Source organism: Mchenga conophoros, linkage group LG2 (genome assembly GCF_057382185.1).
Source record: "Mchenga conophoros isolate Kocher_MC1m ecotype Shallow Benthic linkage group LG2, M_conophoros_male_GT1.1, whole genome shotgun sequence".
Taxonomy (NCBI): domain Eukaryota; kingdom Metazoa; phylum Chordata; class Actinopteri; order Cichliformes; family Cichlidae; genus Mchenga; species Mchenga conophoros.
The window spans coordinates 26135553-26157249 of record NC_140527.1 but is presented as its reverse complement, the minus strand read 5'-3'; the positions used below and the strand labels follow the sequence as shown (position 1 = coordinate 26157249).

Below are 21697 nucleotides of genomic sequence, written 5' to 3'. Positions count from 1 at the left end.
CTGAAGAAGTGCTTTAGAACCCCTTGGCGTGGAAATGAAATATAGGCTAGGCATGAATGAAATAGGATTGAAAGTGTTGGGGCAAAGCAGGCTAAAGCACTACCACAGCACTGTATCCAGCCAGCACAAAATCACAGGGGATTAGTGCTGTGGAGCTCCATGGCCCCTAACTGTGTGCACAAGCCCCCAACGGGCATAAGGCAGTGGGGGATGGGGTAGGTCAATGCTACCGCCATCCATGGTGTTACGTTGCAGTTGATTTAAGCATTATAAAGGAAAAGAAGAGCCCAGAGTCCAACTGGTCCTTTGCCTTTACTCAGACCTTTCCTGTCCATCTAATTTTGCTCTAATTTTATGGCTCTCCACTATCTGGGAATTTTCACTCTTTCTCACTTTATCTTCTCAAGCGTTTCTAAAAGTTTTCAGTGTTTTTCTTTTGTACTTTGCAGAATGTGATCAAACATCTCTCTACTAAAACTACTCAGTAGTTACGAATGTGTTCACTGCAAGGCAGCCCCTGAGTACTTGTGTGGATACAACTAAGAACTTATTTAAACGAGAAATGGATGCATAGGTTTAAATGTATAAGACTGATATGATTTTGGGCCTTTATGACTTTCCCAAAGTTGGTCAGTGCTTGTGTAGCAACAAGTCACCTCTACTTACGTCACCTTATGATAGCCAATCCAGTCCTTACTTTGTTCTCAATAGTTTCCACAGTTGGGAGCTAATGTTGGCCTTTAAAGCTTGAAGATAAATGGCTTATTCTAATACAAAATGACCAAAGGACTTGGGCAGCATTGTAATAAAAATTAGTGAGGGGGAATAATGAAACAAAATGAGCACTTGTAATATTATTAACCCTGAATCAAATTAGAATCACAAATGTGACAAATATAAAATGATTTACAACAGTTCCAAGTTTGACAGCCCATTGGATTTAGAAACGTTGGCTGTTACCAGACTACTTTTAATGTTGTGCGCAGGTCTTTATAGCATATCCATGAAGAGCGCTGTGGTGGTAGAGAGGCTTTGAAAGGATTTGGGTAGCTTCCCCCCCCCCCCCCCCCCTCTTCAATAAAATTTTGGATTTTAAAAGCAGTTTGCAACCAACAGAAACACGTAAGAGGATGCATTGCACATTAAATATGACACTGATATAATGCAAAGAATCTTTGGCTTTTATTTAAAAAAAAAAAAAAAAAAAAAATGTGGTGGCTGTTGCCCTGTTTACTTTCAGTGTGTATACATTATTAATTTAAATTGTTAGCTGGTATTCTGTCGGTGCATTACTTGCTGTGAGTCGGTGGAGGATGTCATTGTTTATTGGAGAACAAAATGAACAATAACTGGAGGCTTCAGAAATGAACTGGACTTGGTATCTCCAAACATTAGCTCCACGAAGCAGAATAGCTCAAGCTTGTTGAAAATTACATTTCATTTCAGAGTAACACCTACAGGGTGACCCAAGTCTGCTCTAGAAGAGTTTGGGTGACGTTAAAGTATAAATTGTATAACTACCCTGTTGGTTTAAAAATGAAAAGATGCAAGGGATGATTTACAGATATGAATATTTTTGTCATTTTGCCTTTTATTTACTCAAGACTGTTTAATATTTTAGGTTTGATATTGATTTAATTTGATCTGATCCCAAGACTTTTCAGGATTTTTGACACATGAGCTGGTCACCGTTATTCTACTCACTAATTACTACTTTTTTCCATGTTTCAGGCGGGAAGAAAGGACAGAAGCGATGCTCTGAACACTGCCATTGATAGAATGACAAAGAAGACTAGAGACCTTCGCAGACAGGTACTTTTTTTTTTGTGAACTTCCTTTTCCCTCTTTCCACTAGGTCTTCAACTTTAAACTGTAGTGTTTGCGCTCAGTGAACTTTTATTGGAAAAAAACAAATCAAATATTTTTTTTCTTTACTTCAGCCTTTTGAAGTTTACCAGCAAACCTCAGGAGACTCTTGTCTCTCATAATGTCAGGATGTAATCTGTAGTTCAAAAAAGCTGTGGTAGACATCAGTCTGTATGTAAAGGATATGCACCAAGGGCATTCTAACACTTTTTCAAAAAATCATCTTATTTCACAGCTGCGCAAAGCTGTGATGGACCATGTCTCCGACTCTTTCCTGGAGACTAATGTTCCCCTCCTGGTCCTCATTGAAGCTGCTAAGAATGGCAATGAGAAAGAAGTTAAGGAATATGCTCAGGTGTTCCGTGAGCATGCCAACAAACTGATTGAGGTATTGTATGTTTTTCTTTTTGTTTGTGTGTTTTGTTTTTGTTTTTTTTTTGTTTTCCCTTCCCCTTCCTCTCTCTCTCCAGTGCATTTGCAGTCAGAACCTGACCCACCCCCAGATCATAACACTCAAATGCTTCAACTCTATCCCATTAGTATTGCATATTTAATTTTTATTGTTTCTGTTCTCTGAGATAAAACTTGTGATAAGACTATAGCATTATTGTCCCTTTTAAAAGGCTTCTTTAAAGGTCTTTGGTCAATTCAGTCTGATGTTGGTCACACTCTCGCACACAAACATTAAATAAAGAAATGATAATTATTAAACTTAATATTTAAGGAGCTCTATTGCAGATCCTGGATCCTTTTCCCCCTAAAATGAAAAATAATAAAAAATTGCTATGTGGCCAAAGACATCAAAATTGCTCTCTTTATTATATAATAATGGATTGGATTTATATAGCGCTTTTCAATGCACCCAAAGCGCTTTACAATGCCACTATTGATTCACTCTCGCATTCACACACTGGTGGAGTATGAGAAACAAAAAATATATTTAGATCATTATGAAACTGTTTCAGGCTGTCATAGTAGTCACGTGAGTAATCTTTAAAATCTAGTTTTGAGTCCATAACCTTCCACTAACAGACGAGAATGCAATACATGGTTAAAAAAAAAATTCAAGATGCAAGGAGAAAAGCAAAGTAATGGACTCGATAGGCAAGAAACTAACAGAACATTCAGCCAGGCTCATTAGTGGTCTTTCCTTCTGTTCCTCTAATGCCTGTGTAGAGCATCATATGACATTTGAAAGTGACTTCTGTCTATGGGCATATTGCCATGAGTATAGCTGGATATGTTAGACTAGCCAGGACAAGCAGCATGCATATTCACCAGGGAAACCATTGAAGCATCAGAAGGAAAGGGGGAGTGGGCAACAACACTGGGGAGTAACCCCTTAAGTAGCACCCGAAGGCCTGAGTGTCATATGTGGCATTAGAGCACTAGACCTTGCTAATGCATGGTTACTATTTGTGCTTGTAACACTTAGAAACACAAGGGGGGAGTGTGTAATTTAAAAAAAAAAAAAAATTACATTTAAACCAAAGTAGTTTTGGTTTAAATTTGTTATGAACTTTATGGAGAAATTTCTTTTAGTAATTTTTGCTTACAGTTTTCATTTTCATTTGAATATACATGTTGTATGATATCAATCTAAGAATAGAAGGTGCATCTGTAAAAACCGCTTATCAGCAGCACAAAAGAAAAACTGTACAAATGATGTTTAAAGAATGTAAACTCCAAATGCTGTCTATTTTAAAGCTGGGGTTCGTTGTGGTAATTGTTGCTATCATGACTTTAACTAGAATATTTTACTTCCAAAGTCTCCATATCTGCAGTTGAACTGAGCTCCTACATCAGTCTAGTTGTACTAAAATATTTATCAGCAAAATATGTTTTTGTCATACATAAATTAGGAATGCTAGTAGTGTAGTAAAGCCACTGAACAGCATCTTGGCACTGAGTTGATGGGCATCATTATGGTAGAGTTTTAAGCACTGGGCAAAGTAACTTTCTTGCTCATTACGCATTTTCTAAAAGGGAGCCAGTTGCCATAAATTCCCATTTCAAAATCTACATTAGGAGATATTCAGTGTAATCTAGCAGTTTATCCTCCACATACTTTCTTTAGTGTGTTCCTTCCAAAAAACGACAAACATCAACTGCTGCAACACAAGCGTTCACAACCTAAGTTGATGTATGCCTTCAAACTGAGAGAGAGCCCAGCTCTAACTAGGACCTGGGAATTATAAATCATGTTTTGCAACAGCCTCGACAGAAGTTGCATACGTTACTCTTCATTTTGGCTAAAGATTTCTGCCTTTGTAGAAGCTGCCAACATTGCATTTTGTCATTTTTACATTAACCTTTTTAATTATTTTTTTATGTATCCCATCCCTGGTTAATATGATTGGCAAAAGCACACAGTCAAGTATTATCTCACTTCTCAGGAAAATTATTCCTGTAAGCCAACATCAATACAATCGGCTGAACAGTAAGCAGTTCACAGTAGACCTCTTGGCTTTCACCTTTAAATAAAAATGGTTGACATTTACCTTCAAATGCATGGTAGGAAGTAGGTATTGAACTGTGCTGTGGGCCGCTCTAGATTAGAGCCTTTGCCAAACAATATATATGCAAATCAATAGAGCTGGAAAGACTAGAGAGAGAAGTTGAAACATGTTTGTTTCTTTATAACATATGGAACAAAAATGCTTTAAATGTAGAATGTCCTCTGTTCAGTAGCAGGAATAGCAAAGAGCAACCAGTCTCTGGCTGTGTTTTGTATGACATCACAGGTTGCGCAATTGTAGTCTGCCGTAAGGCAAATGGCCTATTACATTACACACATTTTTATGAAAGCTACATTATGACTGACCCATATTTAGAGAATGAGGGGGATACAAAAAACTGCATTCAATTTGGCATGCACCAAGCTGTGTAAGGCTCTCATCCAGGCAAAGGGATGGTTGTCACATTATGCAGAGGGTTACTTATTTACCTCATTTAGATAAGTTGTTTGTTTTTGAGTGCACACTCAGTTCTGAAATATAAGCTTTGGAGTGTGAAGCCACTATAAGTCATAAAGATGTGCTACATAGCAGGTTGAGATGCAGAGATGTGCATTACTGATGGTATAATCAGCAGTGGAAAGTGAATTTACTGGTAAACCCCACCTAAGGATTTCTTTTGTTTAAGAAAAAAAAATTAAGCATTGCCCTAAAGCTTGCTTTTTTTAATGTTTAAAAAAAACAACAACAACAAACTTGCACCCATTATCCATAACTCTAAAACCGGTCACTAAATATTGTGTTCCCTCATGTCAGTAAAACAACTCTTGGTAATCAGCTTTTCCATGAGTGCATGGAGTTAATCAGTGTATTTAATCTTACCTGTCAGTGGTATTATGTCATTGACATGTGAATGACCAGTTGTACACCCTTTTATTTTAAAAAGATTTGGTGTCTGAATACCTTATCCATTAGACCTGAACATCAATAACTTTTTTTTTTAAGCTTGATGTATGGACGGTCACACTGCAGTTGTATACTTGGCTCAATAGCACTGATACTAAACCACTGCAGTGATTAAGATATTTTATGCTAAATATATTATCCATGATATTAGCATAAGTTTGTAGTTTGTTGGATTATCTGTCCTTAGTGCAACTGCTTGATTGGGATAACTGTTACAGGGCCATAGTTATTTCAAATAAATGCAACCCCAGTGTCTCAGCTTTAACATATGTTTGGTATGTTCACTGTGAGAAATATGGGTTTGAGATTTGTAAATCATTGCTTTTTTTTTTTCTTCACTTTTACATTTTACACAATGTCTCAGCTTTCTTGGAGTTGGGTTTGTACGTATTGTTGATGACAGAGTACTTCTTTAACAAGGGGTTGTGTATTAAGGAATAGCTCTGTAGGACAGGAAGGTAAGAAAACGGGTGCACTTTTGTAATTGTTTGCATAGACTGTAAAGTCGGGCTCCCCTGATACTTTAAATGGTATGGTACAGTGTTGCAAGTGGAATGGCATCTCTCTATGCAGAAACATCTCCTTTCCCAGTGGTTCACAGGGGGCGTCATCAAAAGCTTTTGTGAAAGATCGTGCAAGTAAAAACACAGGTCTTTCCAGTTTTTCTTCATGTAACCACTCTTCATTCGTCCTCATGGATTACTAAATGTTCTCCCTCTGGTTCCAGTATGTTTGAATAACGATGTAGAATATGTTTATATCAATGTTTCAGTGCTTTAGCTACACAGTGAAGAAAGTGCTTCTCATCAGCAAATTACTCAGACATTTTAAGGTTTGAAAGGGGCTCCTCAATGCAATACTTTGGCAGCCAGTGATGCACCAGCCCATCAAATAAGATGTTTTTTGTTTTTTCTAATAAGTATTATTTTCTAATAAGTATTATTTCCCTGTCTGTTAATGGTACCAGAGGAAGAATATCATCACAGAAACCTGTTTTTGAATAGAAGTTGATTAAAGGAAAAAGATAAATTGAATGCCTAAGCTGAGCTTTGTTCATTCCTTTTCCAACCTCGTGTTTTTGCTCCAATCAGACATATTATTAATGTACGTTTTAAAATTCAGTGTGTCACCTTGGCTGACAGTTTTGTTGTGCTTTTTGACCCAGACGTCAGTAAAGTAGTAAATTAGTGACCAAACTTTAACAGATTTATGTGTGGGAATACAAAAATAAGAGCAAAGCTGTTGGACTCCTAGTGCTTTTGCTGTCATGAGTTGGTTTAGTCCTTTGTAATTGATTATGTTTCAGCACATTTTCTATCTGTTGAATAATCCCATTTTGGCGCAGTTCCTCACATCCCAGGCATTCTGTTACAGCATTGCTGCCAGTATATGCCAACCAAAATGGGAATCTCCAAAGCCTTTGACCTAAATTTATGTCGCTATAAGTAGATGTCTAATGTAAAACTTGAGTATGAAAGACTATTTAGAGATAATTGTAGGAGAGCTTTATTTTAGTCAAGACAGAAAAAAATTACTGATGTTAGCAGCTGCAGGCAAGATTTGCTTAGTTTAGCACTCCTGTTCTCACTCTACTGCTCACTTTTTGAAAGTGTCATTAATATTTGCCTCTCCAGGAGCGTAATGGCAATCTGGCAGTCTTGTGATTCAGTCACTGAGAATAACGATATCCTTGAGTTAACCAGCTACAACTTAGATTTCCATTTGGTGAAATTTACTTTTATTCTGGGAATTGAATACAGAACTTTCCCAACAGCTCTGCTTTTGTTTTTCTTCCTACTTTTTTTGGTTTCTCCCTCTGTGTCATCATATTGTATCCTTTTTAGCAGCTTTATAAATTAATCCACAGCAGTGGGTTTGTATTCCACAGGGATTAGTTGTATTGCAGAGCTGCTCCATTTCTGACGGAAGAATCCCTAAACCAGGCTACCATAATGAACTTATCCAAGTTTAATTATGTATCTACAGTATGTATGGCGTTTGTTTCTGTTTTTTCTCAAAATTAGTGCAGTTCCCCGTTCAAAGTGCTGCCTTTATTCAGAACAGGCTCACAGCATCTGAGATTTGTGGTGAGAGGAATGGTAACAAAATGGATAAATGATTTGGGTTGCTAACACCCACTCTGCTTGAGCCAACACTGCACTTATTGGTTCCTGTGAGTTAGAGGGACCATTTCAAGCAATGGAAAGACAGACACTAGCAATTAAGTGTTTAAATTTTCATATTGTGATTATTTTCTTATCACAAATATCAATATTTATCACAGCTATCGGTTTTGTTACTTGCTGTGAAAATGTGCTGAAAGTATATTAAAACAAACTGAAATTGTCTTAACAAATGTTATATTGATTGAGGGTTATAAACAAAAAAAGACCACCACTGAATATGAACAATTTAGTTTTGACTGTGGTTTTCTTCCTTTTTATTTGAATAATTTATAGCTCCACGCCTCAGCCAAGCGTGATACAAAGCTTTGTACTGAAAACAAACATCTATACTAGTTTGCATATGAGTAGTTTTAGCAACTTCACACACCTTAAATAATTATCAAGAATCAATGGACACAACACTGGAAGGTTTTTCTTGTTTTTGTTTTTTGAAGCAGGGTAATCACACATGTTGTTTTTTGTTGTTTTTTTTTTTTTGTGAGATTTCTTGCCTTTGGTTAACAATTTTGTTTTTTGTTCATTGTAGGTGGCAAATCTGGCATGCTCCATTTCCAACAATGAGGAAGGGGTAAAACTGGTCCGTATGGCTGCATCTCAACTAGAAAGTCTTTGCCCCCAGGTATGTTTGCCCCCAGCTGTCACCCAGCTCAGGTCTTGGAGCACATCCAAAAGTCAATAAATTTAATTGCAAGCACATACTGTCTTCAGCAAACAACAGTTGAAATCTGTTTACGTCTCTAACCTCCCTTTTGTGTGTGTGTGTGTGTGTGTGTGTGTGTGTGTGTGCGCGCGCGCGCAAATAACACGTTTGTTTTGCTTGTCAATCTTTTGACCATTGAGTCCATTTTTTCCACACACCTGCTGCTAACGCTCTTTTTAAGCTCATCTAATGAGTCCCATTCATCCTGAGCTATGATATCCACAGATGTTTCTTAGTCCAAAACAAACAATCTATTATTTTTGCCCTAGTCAGTATCTAAAAACACTCCCTGTAATCACCTCTAGAAATTAATTTTCTTCCTAATTCAATCCTAACATTGAGCTAGGGAATGGGGTCTTCGTGCAATCAACCTATGCTAATGTTGTGGCTCAAGGCTATGTTGTAATTGAGCTTTAATGGTTGTAATTGGGTGATTACAGGTGATTAATGCAGCGTTAGCCCTTGCTGCCAAGCCCAACAGTAAGGTGGCCCAGGACAATATGGATTTGTTCAAGGAGCAGTGGGAGAAGCAGGTTCGTGTCCTCACTGATGCTGTCGATGACATAACCTCCATTGATGACTTCCTTTGTGTGTCTGGTAAGTCTTGTTCATTTGCATGTCATAGCCATGAGGAAACAATAAGTTTTTCCAAATAGTTGTAATGGTCTGGATTTTATTATTCGTGATGCTTATAGACTAAACGCAGTGCATAACGGAGGAAAAACCTTTTTATACGGTCTGTGGTAGTAGTGTTTCCTCGTGAGTCGCAGTCACGCTGTACACTTCTCAGATATATATATATATCTGACGTGGCCTTAGCAAAATGTTTAAACGTAGAAGACCATATTTGTCACCATTATCCACACAACAGAGTGATTGAGATTGTAGTGCAGTACTAACCACTGTTATTTGATTTAAAATATAATGTATGTATGTAAGATGCATAAGCCATCTTAATTCTCCCTTTGTCCAACAACAAGCATCGGTTCACTCTCCAAGGTATCATTATGCGCTATAGAGAAAAACCCAGAAGCATGAACAGAACTACATCTATATTTGACATCCTGTCATGTATGTTGAAGCACACAAATGGTTTAGAGTCCTCATTAAGCATTAAGCAGAGTGGCTTCTCTGACCTCCAGCCAAGGACAGACTGTAATTTACACAGTGGACATTTGCATTTTATAGGCGGCTCATTAATAAGTATTCTAAGAATTGGTTTTCAAACCCATACCTTCCAACAAACGCATATTATGTACTTGAGTTTTTCAGTGGCTTTTAATTTCAGGACTAACTCAGGAATGAGAACTTCCTAATAATTTTTTTTTAGACTGTCACATTATGTGTCATATTATACTGTAGTCGTTTTGATTAAAATAAAAAAAAAGTGTGGGTGTGTGTGGAGAGGTCTGACTGTCCGTCCGGGCTGTACACTAATAATTTCACACTGCTTTATGTCCCCAGAGAACCACATCCTGGAGGATGTGAATAAGTGTGTCATTGCTCTGCAAGAGAAAGATGTTGATGGTTTGGACCGTACCGCCGGGGCTATTCGAGGCCGTGCTGCCAGAGTTGTCCATGTGGTTACTTCAGAGATGGACAATTATGAACCTGGAGTCTACACAGAGAAGGTTTTGGAGGCAACAAAGCTCCTTACTGATACAGGTACCACAGAAACAAATAAGTTTACTACTAAATAAATTTAGACAAATACTGAGAGGGTAGACACGGTAACACTTGCTAATGTAGGTTACTCAAAGTTAAATGAGAAGGCAGTGGGTCCATGGGCATGGATGGCGTCATGGTTGCTGTGTCCATATTTTATATACATTGTGTGGTTAACACTTATACCATATTTTCCGCACTATAAGGTGCACTTAAAATCCTTTAATGTTCTCAACTCGGCAGTGTGCCTTATCTGGTGCAGCTTATCTATGAATTCTGGCTGTTTACTGACTTCGAGCCGGTTTTATGTGGTACACGCCGCTCAAAAATCTGTCGAAATGTTTTAGTAGGACTTTGCTGAGCTACGAAGCCGCACCGCTTGATGGATTGTCTGAGCGTTATGGCTACCGTATTCCGCGTCAGGCCCCAAAGTCAAACGAACACTGTAAATTCTTTCATCTTTAATAAAATAATCAGTGTTGCTGCTTTACCAGGTGTAACAATTAAGTTTAACATCCAGGCATCCATGAAAACAGAATATATTAAATTTAACGGAGTTAGAAGTTAGCAGAAAGTTAGCTCGCTAGTTTTGCTAGTTAACTAAACACGATATATTATGTTCTGACTGAGAGATTTCTAGTGACACATTTATGTTAGCATACCAAAGCATAACACAGTGAACCTGGAGAATGAACACTAACTTTTTTCCACTTGATAAAAGTTCCCAATGTGGTTTTTTTGACAAATGCAATTGCATGGAAAATTACTGTAAATGGACCAAACTTCAGTAGGGGAGAACAACTGAGATAATCCAGCCACAATATGAGGTTAGTCATTAATATAAGAACCTCTATTAGTCCCACATGTGGGGAATTTGTTTTGTTACAGCAGAAAGTGGACAGTGCAAAGTTACATAGCAAAAGTTAGAAAAACACTGGAACAACATACTGTTGTTCCAGTGTTTATAGAGCAGCTACCAGCGAATTCAACATTAATGAATCAATTGTAAGGAAGTGGAGGAAGCAAGAGGAATGAGTTGAGTAAAGTTTGACTTATCTGACTGTTTTGTTTCGATTAATGCGCCTTATAATCCAGTGTGCCTTATGTATGAAAACAGACCCATTTGTCGACAGTGGGCCTTATAATCCTGTGCACCTTATGGTCCGAAAAATATGGTATTTATGATCTACTTACATGGACTGACACACTAGGGGCCATAATGGCATGAGTGTGATAGTCTTTCTTTGATGTCTGTCTTGTTTTTGTGTAAAAACGGTTGACAAGAGTATAAAAAGATTAACTACTAAAGGGCTTTAAGATAATAGGGTCCCCCAGTTAAGCTCTTGCAGACTAGGAGAATCTGTAGATCACTTGTTTGTTTGTTCTTTCCTAAGATTTTATTTTTATTTTGAGAATAGCTTTAGTTGCTTTCAAGAATGAGCTTATTTTGGTTATGCTTATATATTTATTATAGGTGGTGGTAGTACTAGTACAATACAAACGCAGCACTTTTTACAAACAGAACCAGAGGTATGCATGTTTAGACAGGTTGTCTGTAATGTGGTGCACTGTACTGTTGGAGTATTTGTGTACAAATTAGTAGTCATACACATGTATAAAGAATTTCCTTTAATTTAATTTGATCAAAAAGCCTCTAAAATCTTTACTTTTTATTTTTAAAAAGGTGGAGAGACCCTGCTCCATCCACTTTATCTTTGGTACATTGCCTGGTGCTAAAACCACACTAGTATCTGCCTGCAAAGTTGTTTCTCAGAAGTCTGCCCTTTATTTGATTTGTCTTTGCTTTGGATGTTTTTGAGCATTTGAGTGCTGGTGGCATTTTAAAAGGCAACTTGTATGAATCTAGAATTGGCTTGTGAAATGCAATTTTCTGTTGAATGAGCCTGAGACATTTTGAGCTCTTCCACAATTCATTATGGTGCATTGTGTGATATGGTCTCTCACACAGCTTGCATTACTAGTCAGTATGACATGACGGTCACTGTTAACCCTTCAGTAGTATTCTGTTTTAATCCAAATTATGACGTAATCAATCTGTCATAGGTTCAAAGACTGAGTCATATTACAGTTCCTTCCACCTGTGCTATTATATTGCAGTTTAATGTGTGGAGGTTTTTTGTCCTTCAAAGGACAAATTCCAAAAAATATTTTGCAATGCAATAGAGAGAGGGGGGACAATATTCACCAGGGCAAAAAAAATCTTTATTAGCCTCTATTTTCAGTTTGTCTGAATGTTGAGGTGCATTTATACAATGTTTTCCACCAGTTAGTAAGAATGTTTAAAGTTCATTATCTATGGATTCACTAACAATACAGTTATTTATTAACACTTTTTTTTTTTTTTTTTAAATGGGAACTTACTTGAAAGAGTCAGTTATGATAGTTTAAGGAGAGTAATCACTGTGACTGAAAAAGCCTGGAGGTTGTAAACACAAAACCAAATCTGCTTTTTAATCCTGCTGCTCCCTCCCTCAACATTTGCATCTTGACACCCATGATGTTCTCATGAAGTTGCAGCAAAATGCAACTCTCTTAATGCAGTGCTTTAAGTGGTGTCTCTGCATATGTCCTGGTGAGTCCTCCAGAGCATTCTGTGCATTCATTTAAGGCATTGAGTAGACACCAGTGCAAATTTCATTAGGTTTAATATAACACTTTGTAATTATGAATTCTGACACCACTATCTTCGTTTGCATTTAATTTTAATTCAACATCAGACCAGAACTATTGTTCAATATTATCACTGGGGCGATTGATACTGATAAGTCGATTAATGTAATTTCCTTACTAGACTAACAGTATGTGTCAAGTAGCTTTATAACCCAAGTTACACTGAGAGAAATGTGATGGATGTAAAATGAAAAATAGGCCCAAGGTAAATTACTCTGATATAAGGATAAATATTTACAGAAGTGTATCTAACAACATTGTCAGTTCTGCTTATGGAACGCTATCTGATCAGTTTTTACTGTAGGAAAAAAAGACCTACAGAGGTTTTCAGCATCAATACAGCTGCTTTATTATTTGTTTCTGACAGTACAGAAACGGTAGAAATGAGGCTTACATGTTAGTGAGTTGTGTACGGTTTACACTGCCGACACAATTCATTCAACATACAGCTGTCAGGAAAAGCCACATCAGATTGATAAAGGAACTGATCAACTTCATCTCTGCTTCCTGTAGTCATGCCACGGTTTACAGAGCAAGTGGAGTCTGCAGTGGAAGCCTTGAGTGCAAACCCCTCACAGCCTGTGGATGAGAACGAATTCATTGATGCATCGCGCCTGGTGTATGATGGCATTCGTGACATCCGTAAGGCTGTCCTCATGATCAGAGTGAGTTGCACAGTTTTGTTTTTGTTTGCATGTTTTTTTTTTCTTTCTTTTTTTAAAATCGAATTTATTATTTCTAATGCAAAGTAAGGCTTCATATTGTCATCTATTTTTCTCTTTCAAATTGTGACAGTGAGAGTTCTGATGGAGGATTTTTGATGTGGTTTTTAACAGCTTTTGAACAGAAGTCATATGCTTGGAGTTGCTCTATTGTTGCCATATGAGTAGTAATATCCAGATTAGCTTTTTATCTATAATTGTGAGAACCTGTACACATGCAGTCTTGGGAACCTATGATTAACTTGTCTCAGGCAGTGGCCAACCTAATTGACCAGACTTGCAAATTAGAATTAGAATTCAACTTTATTGTCATTGCACATGCACAGGTACAGGGCAACGAAATGCAGTTTGCATCCATCCAGAAGTGCTTAGTGATATAGATATATTACAATATATATTAGCAATAATATAGATATGTAAGTATATTACAGAAATGGGTCTATTATGGTATGTTATAATGTACACGGTATGAAGTATGTTGTGAATATTCTATAACTATAAGTATGTACAGGCTGTAGTGAGTACAAGCTATGTACAGGATATGGACAGGATATAAATATGAAAAACTATACAGAATATGAAATAAATAACTTTACAGGAATCTGAGATATACAGCTATACAGAAATGGGAACTATGCAAGTTGTAAACAGTTGTAGGGTTAAAAATTATCGTATGTACAGAATGATTATTACAGAGCTATACAGTTATACAATTTCGGATAACAATGGGTTTAGTTGTCTGTGGCATAATGCCTTTTAGTTGTGTCCCATGGATGAAGAAAACATTTCCATCAGGGTAAAACGTTTCATCATAGGATCACTAAGAACAGTTTGGGCATTCAATCACAAATGGACTCAATCCATATTTCCTCTAAAATGAAGAAAAGTGAAGGGGGGAAACCCACACAGCCTGTAGGAAATAAGATTCTGGGGGAAAGTTTTTTTTTTTTTGTTTTTTTTTTTTTGTCTTTCAACATATTACCCCCTGTAGCTAAAGTACCTGAAACTGCCAAATTTGATTTCTCAGTAGGGAGCAAATTTCTTTGAACCACTTGTCATGTTTAACAGTACCAAATTATGTATTTATCACACTAAGATACAAAGTGCTGGTTGCTGTCTTCTATTATTTTCAACACTTTTTTAAAATTGAAAACACTAGCCTTGAGAGCACATTTTGTTTTGACAGTGGTCCTTAACTCTTATTAATAATCCTGCTCAACCACAAACAAAAAAGCAATAACAAATGAAAAGAGGAACATTATCCTGCTTTTGCATTTTAATAAGTGAATGATTTAAGATGGAGGGTTTAATTGGCTTTCCTTAATTGAATTGCAGGCCAAAGAACTATATTTTAAGACTAATTTCCATCTGCCCTAGCTCCACTCTTCTTACCCTTTTTGTTTCAGACCCAGCGGTGAACATTGGGCTTATGGTTTGGGCTGAACACTACCTGGTAGATTTGTGGGCAGGTGTAATTTGGCGTGTGTGACTGTTAACGGGACTTATTAAGCAGCTTTGCTCATAATGTATCTGTTAGCTTTATTCTGCCTTTAAGTGCCAGCTGGAGAGACTGATGAGATTGAACCTTCACCCACCACTTTCTAGAGAAGGCAAAGGAAAAAAATGGATTAGTGTTATCTCTGCATTTATGTTATTTCAAGCAGCATCTACACAGCACACTCTTTAATCTTAGTCTTAATTACTGTTTGTTATAATAAGATTAAAGGCGTATCAAAAGCATTGATCTAGACTGATTCAATTGCAGGCTAAACTGTCATTCAAGGGTTTTTCTGTGGGCACGTTCAATTCTGAGTCCAAAGAAATATGAAATCCTCCTAACGGCTGCGCTGAGATGGCCACGAGACAGCTTCTCTTCAGGGCATGTCCACTCACTTGCTGTCTTTCTAAAAATCCCCACATGCAAGGCCCTAGTCTTAAATCAAAACAGACAAGAGTGTGGTTGGGGCTGCTTAAGATAGACTCATCTTTAACCTCTATAAGTAGTGCACAGACAGTCTGTTAGATGTCCCTTGAATATTTGACAGGCAGACAGACCCCTCTCCCAACCTCCAGTGACATCAGAGAATATGCCTCCTAGACATGAAACGGTCTCGAAGTCAGCGAGCCACTGACAGTTAGATACAGAGGGCAGCTGTTACCGTATGATTTGTGCGGTGCATCACAGCCCAAAGTGATTTTGCTGCCTCTGTCCTAAAAGAAGAAAAAATTGTCTCGACCCACAGAGGCTATGAGCAGAATGTCACAAAAAGAATAAAACTGGGGTTATTTCAGTGTTGAACTGTCTCATTCATATTTACAACAGGAGGGAAAAAAATTCTGGTTAAGGCTATGTCTGTTTTCCAGCTCTGTCATAATGCTATAATTTCACCTCTTGCCCTGTACACTTGTAATTATTGCATTTCAGATATCATCTGTACATGTATGCGTCATGAAGGCGTTACAGGTGACATGGATAATTGCAGCTTTCAGACACGGTAGAAATACAGAGAATTATCACCTAAAAACCTGATTAACATATTTTCCCACAATGTGGAAAAAGTGGGTTTTAACTTCATTTACCTTGACAGCAGGTTTTTAATATGTTGTCTTTTTTTAGACTGCAGGCTATTGTTGTCACTTCTCACAGTAGTTTCCCACTGGGTGCCCACCATGAGTTATGATTTCTGAGCCTCCCACGTTCACAGGTTATCTGTTGCACAGGCCGCAGCAGGTGATATCTCTGCCCCACTGAACAGCATTGTCTGAGTTGAAAGCGATGCCGATGAGTCACTACAGCTTTTGTATCTGAAACCATACCCATATTCCCTTGAGTACAAGAACATCTCTACATTCCCTAAAGCAGAGTAAGATTGTTCAGAGTAGAGCTGGGCGATATATCGAGTTTTTAAAAAATATCGATATATTTTTATACGAGATATAAGATGTGACAATATCCTTTATATCGATATAGTCTATGTTACGTTATAATTATACTTGCGGAGCCGCAAGTTTGCCTCTCTTTCGTCCACTTTCGTCTTTACGCAACGTTACTCGGCCTCGCCTCTCCTTCACTGAACACAACTCCCCCTCCTCCCCCATCGCTTCACCTGCAGGAAGCGACAAGATGGACACGGCAAATCCGTTAACGAGTTACTGCGCATCGCCCCGTGCGTGGGGCTGGACGGCGTCAACGTGTTAGCTAGCTAACCACGCTAACGAGCTAACCACGCTAACGCCATGCAGCCCAGAGGTGCTGCACGGACTAAAATCCTTTCATTTTCTCAAAAGTTGACAGCGCGCCTTATGTATGAATTCTGGTTGTGCTTGATGGCCGCGCACCGATTTTATGTGGAACACGGCGCTCAGCAATCTGTCAAAAAATGTTTTAGTACGACTTTGGTAAGCTACGGAGCTGCAGCGCTTGATGGATTGTCGGAGCATTACGGCTGAGCCTCGCGGAGTGATACGTACTGTGCTTCAACGTAATATTACCCTACTGTGTATAAGGACCATAAATGGCACCTGTTAAGAGACGTGGTTGCGAAGCGGATTTCAAACTCCAGGTTGTCAGTCACGCAGTACAAGTTGGGAACAGAGCAGCTGTGAAATCTGTCCTTGTTATAGTGCTCGTCTTTTAGTTTACATTTTGACTGCACATTTGTGAGCTTTTTGTTATGCACAAAAACAACATTGTTTTCTTTTATTTATGGAGCATTATTTAATAAATGCTCATAATTTATTTTTGAGTAAATTTTATGTACATCTGCTCTATGTTAATAAAAGTGCCTGTGTGACATCTGGGACACAGCTTTGACTAAGAACTCTCTTTTTGTTCTTACTTTATGGCTTTAAAAAAATATATATCGAGATATATATCTTATATCGCCATCCAGCTAAAAAATATCGAGATATGAATTTTGGGTCATATCGCCCAGCCCTAGTTCAGAGACTTTCAACTATTTTTTCATTACAGAAAGGAGGTAGTGAGAAAGCCGGATAAGCACAAGCCAGGGCGTCTGCATCCTAATGTCCCTTTATCTGTCCACATCATCTCCCCTGTTCCTACATATCAACTAACTTTTGCCTATCACTTAATATTGTATCTTGCCTGAAGCATAACCGGCAAAGATAAAGTTCATTTTATATATTAATAATATGGCAAATTGTTCCCCTGTGGCTTGTTTTGCATTCAGGGCAAGAGGTAAAGGATCTGAGATGAAGTGGCAAAATTCTGGAAAAACACAATTCATGCCTCACTCGCCTTTCTGCAGATAGCGACAGATGGGCCTCTAAAGTGTTTTGCTCCCAATATGTTTCGTACCAGCTCATACCTTCATTTTCCCTCTCAAGATGCACAGGCAGCACATTACACTTGATTTACAAATTCATTTGGAGTTTACAGTTTCTCTACCAAGCTGTGGAGAGGGTAGACATTTATCTCATGCTGCCCTGTCTGGCAGCACTAAGGCATTTCTCATAGATGGTAAGCAGTTTTGCTATTTAATAGTGTTCACAATGCTGTAGTATGCCAATATTATTTTATGTTCCCCACTTATGTACAAACAGCTTTTTCTTACCTTATTCCACTTCATCTCCCATTTTTCTTTTCTCCCCTCCTCCTGGACTTTTTTTTTTTTTTTTTTGGGATGTTTGTCTTTCTTTTGACATCTTCTCATGCTCTGTTGTCCTGTTACAGACTCCAGAGGAATTGGATGACTCTGACTTTGAGACTGAAGACTTTGATGTTCGCAGCAGGACCAGTGTGCAGACAGAGGATGACCAGCTTATTGCTGGCCAAAGTGCACGGGTATGTTGTTCAGAGGTTCTGATTCTGTATTTACTCCTCTTCCTCTAAAACGAAGGGTCATCAAATTGCAACAATACTTTGGGGAAAAATTGTGAAATATCCCAGAAAGAAACGCATCTCAAAAATGTATTTTCCTATGAGAAAATGGGTTGCTTCAGTGTGCGGCTTAACTGTATTTTTACATGGTTAAATATTAGCTGTGATACTGCATATTTCAGTATCACAGTTGAATATTGTCATCCAACTCTATAATATTTTTTATGTGTGTGTGTGTGTGTGTGTGTGTGTGTGTGTGTGTGTGTGTGTGTGTGTGTGTGTGTGTGTATATATATGTATATATATGTGTATATATATGTTTTTTTTTTTTTTTTTTTTTTTTTATTTGGGGTGCAACGATACACAAAATTCACGGTTCGGTTCGATACTTTGGTGTCACGGTTCGATATTTTTTCGATACAAAAAAAAATGTTCATGCCTTTTTAATTTGTCATTTATTAAAATTATAAATATATATTTTAACTCAAAAGTACAGTTTTTAAATTTAACCCTAACCCTTGTGCGCGTTTTTTATTTTGACAGCGAATGCGCACCTGCGGACCACTTATGTGCAGCCCTGGTTATTTAGCTCGTCATATTGCAGCCACAGAAATTCTTTTGTCCATGAAACCATAAAGCTGCACTTTCTTTTTGCCTTATAGTCTGATTTGTCATAACTTCTCCGTTTTGTGGTAAGCTTTTCTTTGGCTGTCACTTCTTCACCCTGACCTGTCTTATTTGGCTCAGAAGAAATGAAATGTATATCCTCCTGCTTTTACACACGCACTCACATAAGCTCAGCGATTCTCTGCGCGATCAACCTCTCACATGTTTAAGCTTGCTGCGGGAGATTTCACTTGTCATGTTTGCATAGTGAGCTAACGATTAATAAGACGATGTCAGAGGAATTGGTGCACAAATTTTCATCACTCACAGATCAGTGCTGTCGCTCTCTATACACAGTTCGCACGATTGCAAAGTGAAAGCAAAAAAACAAGCGCAAATTCAAACGCGATTTCAATATGTCACATATTGACAGTGGCTCACCGATGCCAATGACACAATTACCCAGCTACATTTCCGAAAGAATGCAAAAGCATTGACATATATTTTTCCTACAATAGCCCGACGGGCAGGGAAGAGATGGATTTTGGTAGCCCGACTGAAAAAAATCGCTAGCCCCAGGACGTTGGGCTAGCGATATTGCAAGCCCTGTATCTGATTGAGGAATCACTCATCTTTGGAAAAGAGAGTTTATTACAGAGAAATGTCTCTTTCCAAAATAAAAGCTATACTATCTGCTTCTTCTGGGCTATATTCTCAGCAGCATAAGGAGAATCATGTGCTAACAGCTGTCTAAATGACTCGGCTAAAGTTAGTAGCATGCTTGTTGTTTTTGTCTTTGCACTAGGATGATGTCGGCGTAAATGTGCAGTCATATTCGTTGTGTTCCCACTAGTGATTTCAGGTTAATCTCGTTGAAATGACCTTAACGCCACAACACGGCAAATCTCCGTTAACGAGCTACTGCCGATCGCCCCGTGCATGGGGCTAGACGGCCAACACGTTAACGAGCTAACTGCGCTAACACACTAGCTCCCACCCATGTAATTGAGCATTGCATGGCACATCCAACATACTGTTTTACTTTAGTCCATGACTCGCTTACCTTCAGGGTCATACGTCACATGAAAACCAAAATAATTCCAAACGCCAGATCTGGAGAGCTTAACTTCTGTCTTGCTAGCTTGCCCTGCGCTCTTCCTTCTGACTATGCTGTCTGTGTTGAGCACTCAGTGGATCTGCGCTCGACAGTGCAGCCTAGGCGGAGTAGTCAAACGCAGATTCACTGAGCGCTCAACACAGACAGCATCGTCAGAAGGAAAGTTGATAAAATAAATTACAAATGTTGTATTGTTCGATACATATGCGTACCGAAGCGAAAGCACTGTATCGAACGGTTCAATATCGATACGAATATCGTTGCACCCCTAATATATATGTGTGTGTGTGTGTGTGTGTGTGTGTGTGTGTGTGTATATGTGTGGTAGGTTTAAAAATATACTTGATGAGACAAATATCACTTGACTGGTGCAATAACATCAATTGGAATAGTTTATTTGAAGAGCAATTTTATATCTCTAATGAAATTTGAAGATGAGAAAAGTAGAACCAATAAATTAGTCTTTCTATATTTGCAGGAAATATTTAGTCTTTTTTAACAGTATTCTAATATTAATGCTGTCCCAGCCATTGTTTATTTTTCAAACACTTCACCCACGTACTTGGTGATGATGGCTTGTCTTCTCAATAGCTCAAGTTATGGGGGGAAAAAGGTTTAACCATATAGAGCTCTTATATTCAACTTAAAATGGACCTGTTATGCTTTTACTTACTTTTTCTGTTTCTCAAAGAATGCATGGCTATAGATGAGTAGGACTCTTTTTGGCTAATGCTAAAAGATGAGCTGTTCTATTGATACAGAGCAATGATGGAGGATCAAAACTTTACATGAGTTTTAAGGAAACTGGCATCTTTAAGATATTTTTCTTAATATTTGGCCCCATTAATCTATCATTAAAATGTTATTGAAGAAAAGTGTCATAGTAGCCAAGCAGCTTTTTTTTTTTTTAATTTTTTTTTTATTCTGAGTCATGCAAGCTCTTGTGCACACGTAAACCTGTTTATAAGCTATATTAATTACCCGAAGACAGTTGGTGACTCCAGAATCTTTTGCTCACTCATTTTAGCTGTTTTAAAAATAGAGGTTTTTCACTGCAAATGACCTTTTTAACAGTATTCATGGCAACAGAGACATTCTTCACTTACCTTTAAGCATAGATTGGAAATGTAATAAAAGCAGACAAATATAAAGCTCAGCAACAACACATGTATGCAGATGAGTTGGAATAAATTTTTAAGAAATGATGATAATAAGTCAACTTTGAAGTCAGTACTTTAAAGTTGACTTATTGTGTGAATTATGTCCTCCAGTTTGCTTTCCTTCAGTCATCCATGCCATCTGGCTCTTAGATACCATGTCACAGACGGAACCAGTGAATGTTTGTTGACTGAGCAGTCTGCACTCTGTGAACTACCCAAAAAAGACTGAGCAGCTAGTTATTTTGTTTTCCCTGCGTGGTGTAACACACTGCGAATCCAATCTTTTGTGCCTCTGGACACCAGCTTTGTGTGTTCTTTTGTCATGAGATTACTTCAATACAACATTCACTTGGATAGGACAGAACTGCAGTTCTACAGTATTTGTACTACGCACCAAATTTGTTAAATTTAAGGTTAAACTTACTTGTAACTTTATATTTTAAGAATATAGAGAGATTGTACATGTCTTGATCTCAAGAATCCCTCATGGCTCCATTGGTACATTTCAAGTGTTTTTGTTGTTGTTGTTTTTAAATCGCCAAATATGATCTATTTTGTTAGGTACAGTCTTTCCATCTGTGCACTGCATAAACAGCTCTTTTGAAGCTTATGTGCCTCTAGAGAGAGGGTCCCATTTATCAGCAATAGAATGAACACTTGTGTGATGATATTGGATTTCCTGCTCTTAAGTGTCTGCCTACTTTGGCCTGACAGGCTCA

General features: G+C 37.9%; 1 protein-coding gene across 1 annotated transcript in view; it reads left to right on the top strand.

The window, feature by feature from the left end:
* ctnna1 (catenin (cadherin-associated protein), alpha 1) overlaps nt 1-21697 on the top strand; it is an 80511-nt gene that overhangs the window by 38214 nt on the left and 20600 nt on the right. Inside the window, exons 8-14 of the mRNA XM_085290364.1 lie at nt 1732-1812; nt 2102-2254; nt 8001-8093; nt 8615-8771; nt 9639-9839; nt 13044-13195; nt 17949-18059. Coding sequence (XP_085146490.1) covers nt 1732-1812; nt 2102-2254; nt 8001-8093; nt 8615-8771; nt 9639-9839; nt 13044-13195; nt 17949-18059 — 948 coding nt within the window. The remainder of the gene's footprint in view (nt 1-1731; nt 1813-2101; nt 2255-8000; nt 8094-8614; nt 8772-9638; nt 9840-13043; nt 13196-17948; nt 18060-21697) is intronic.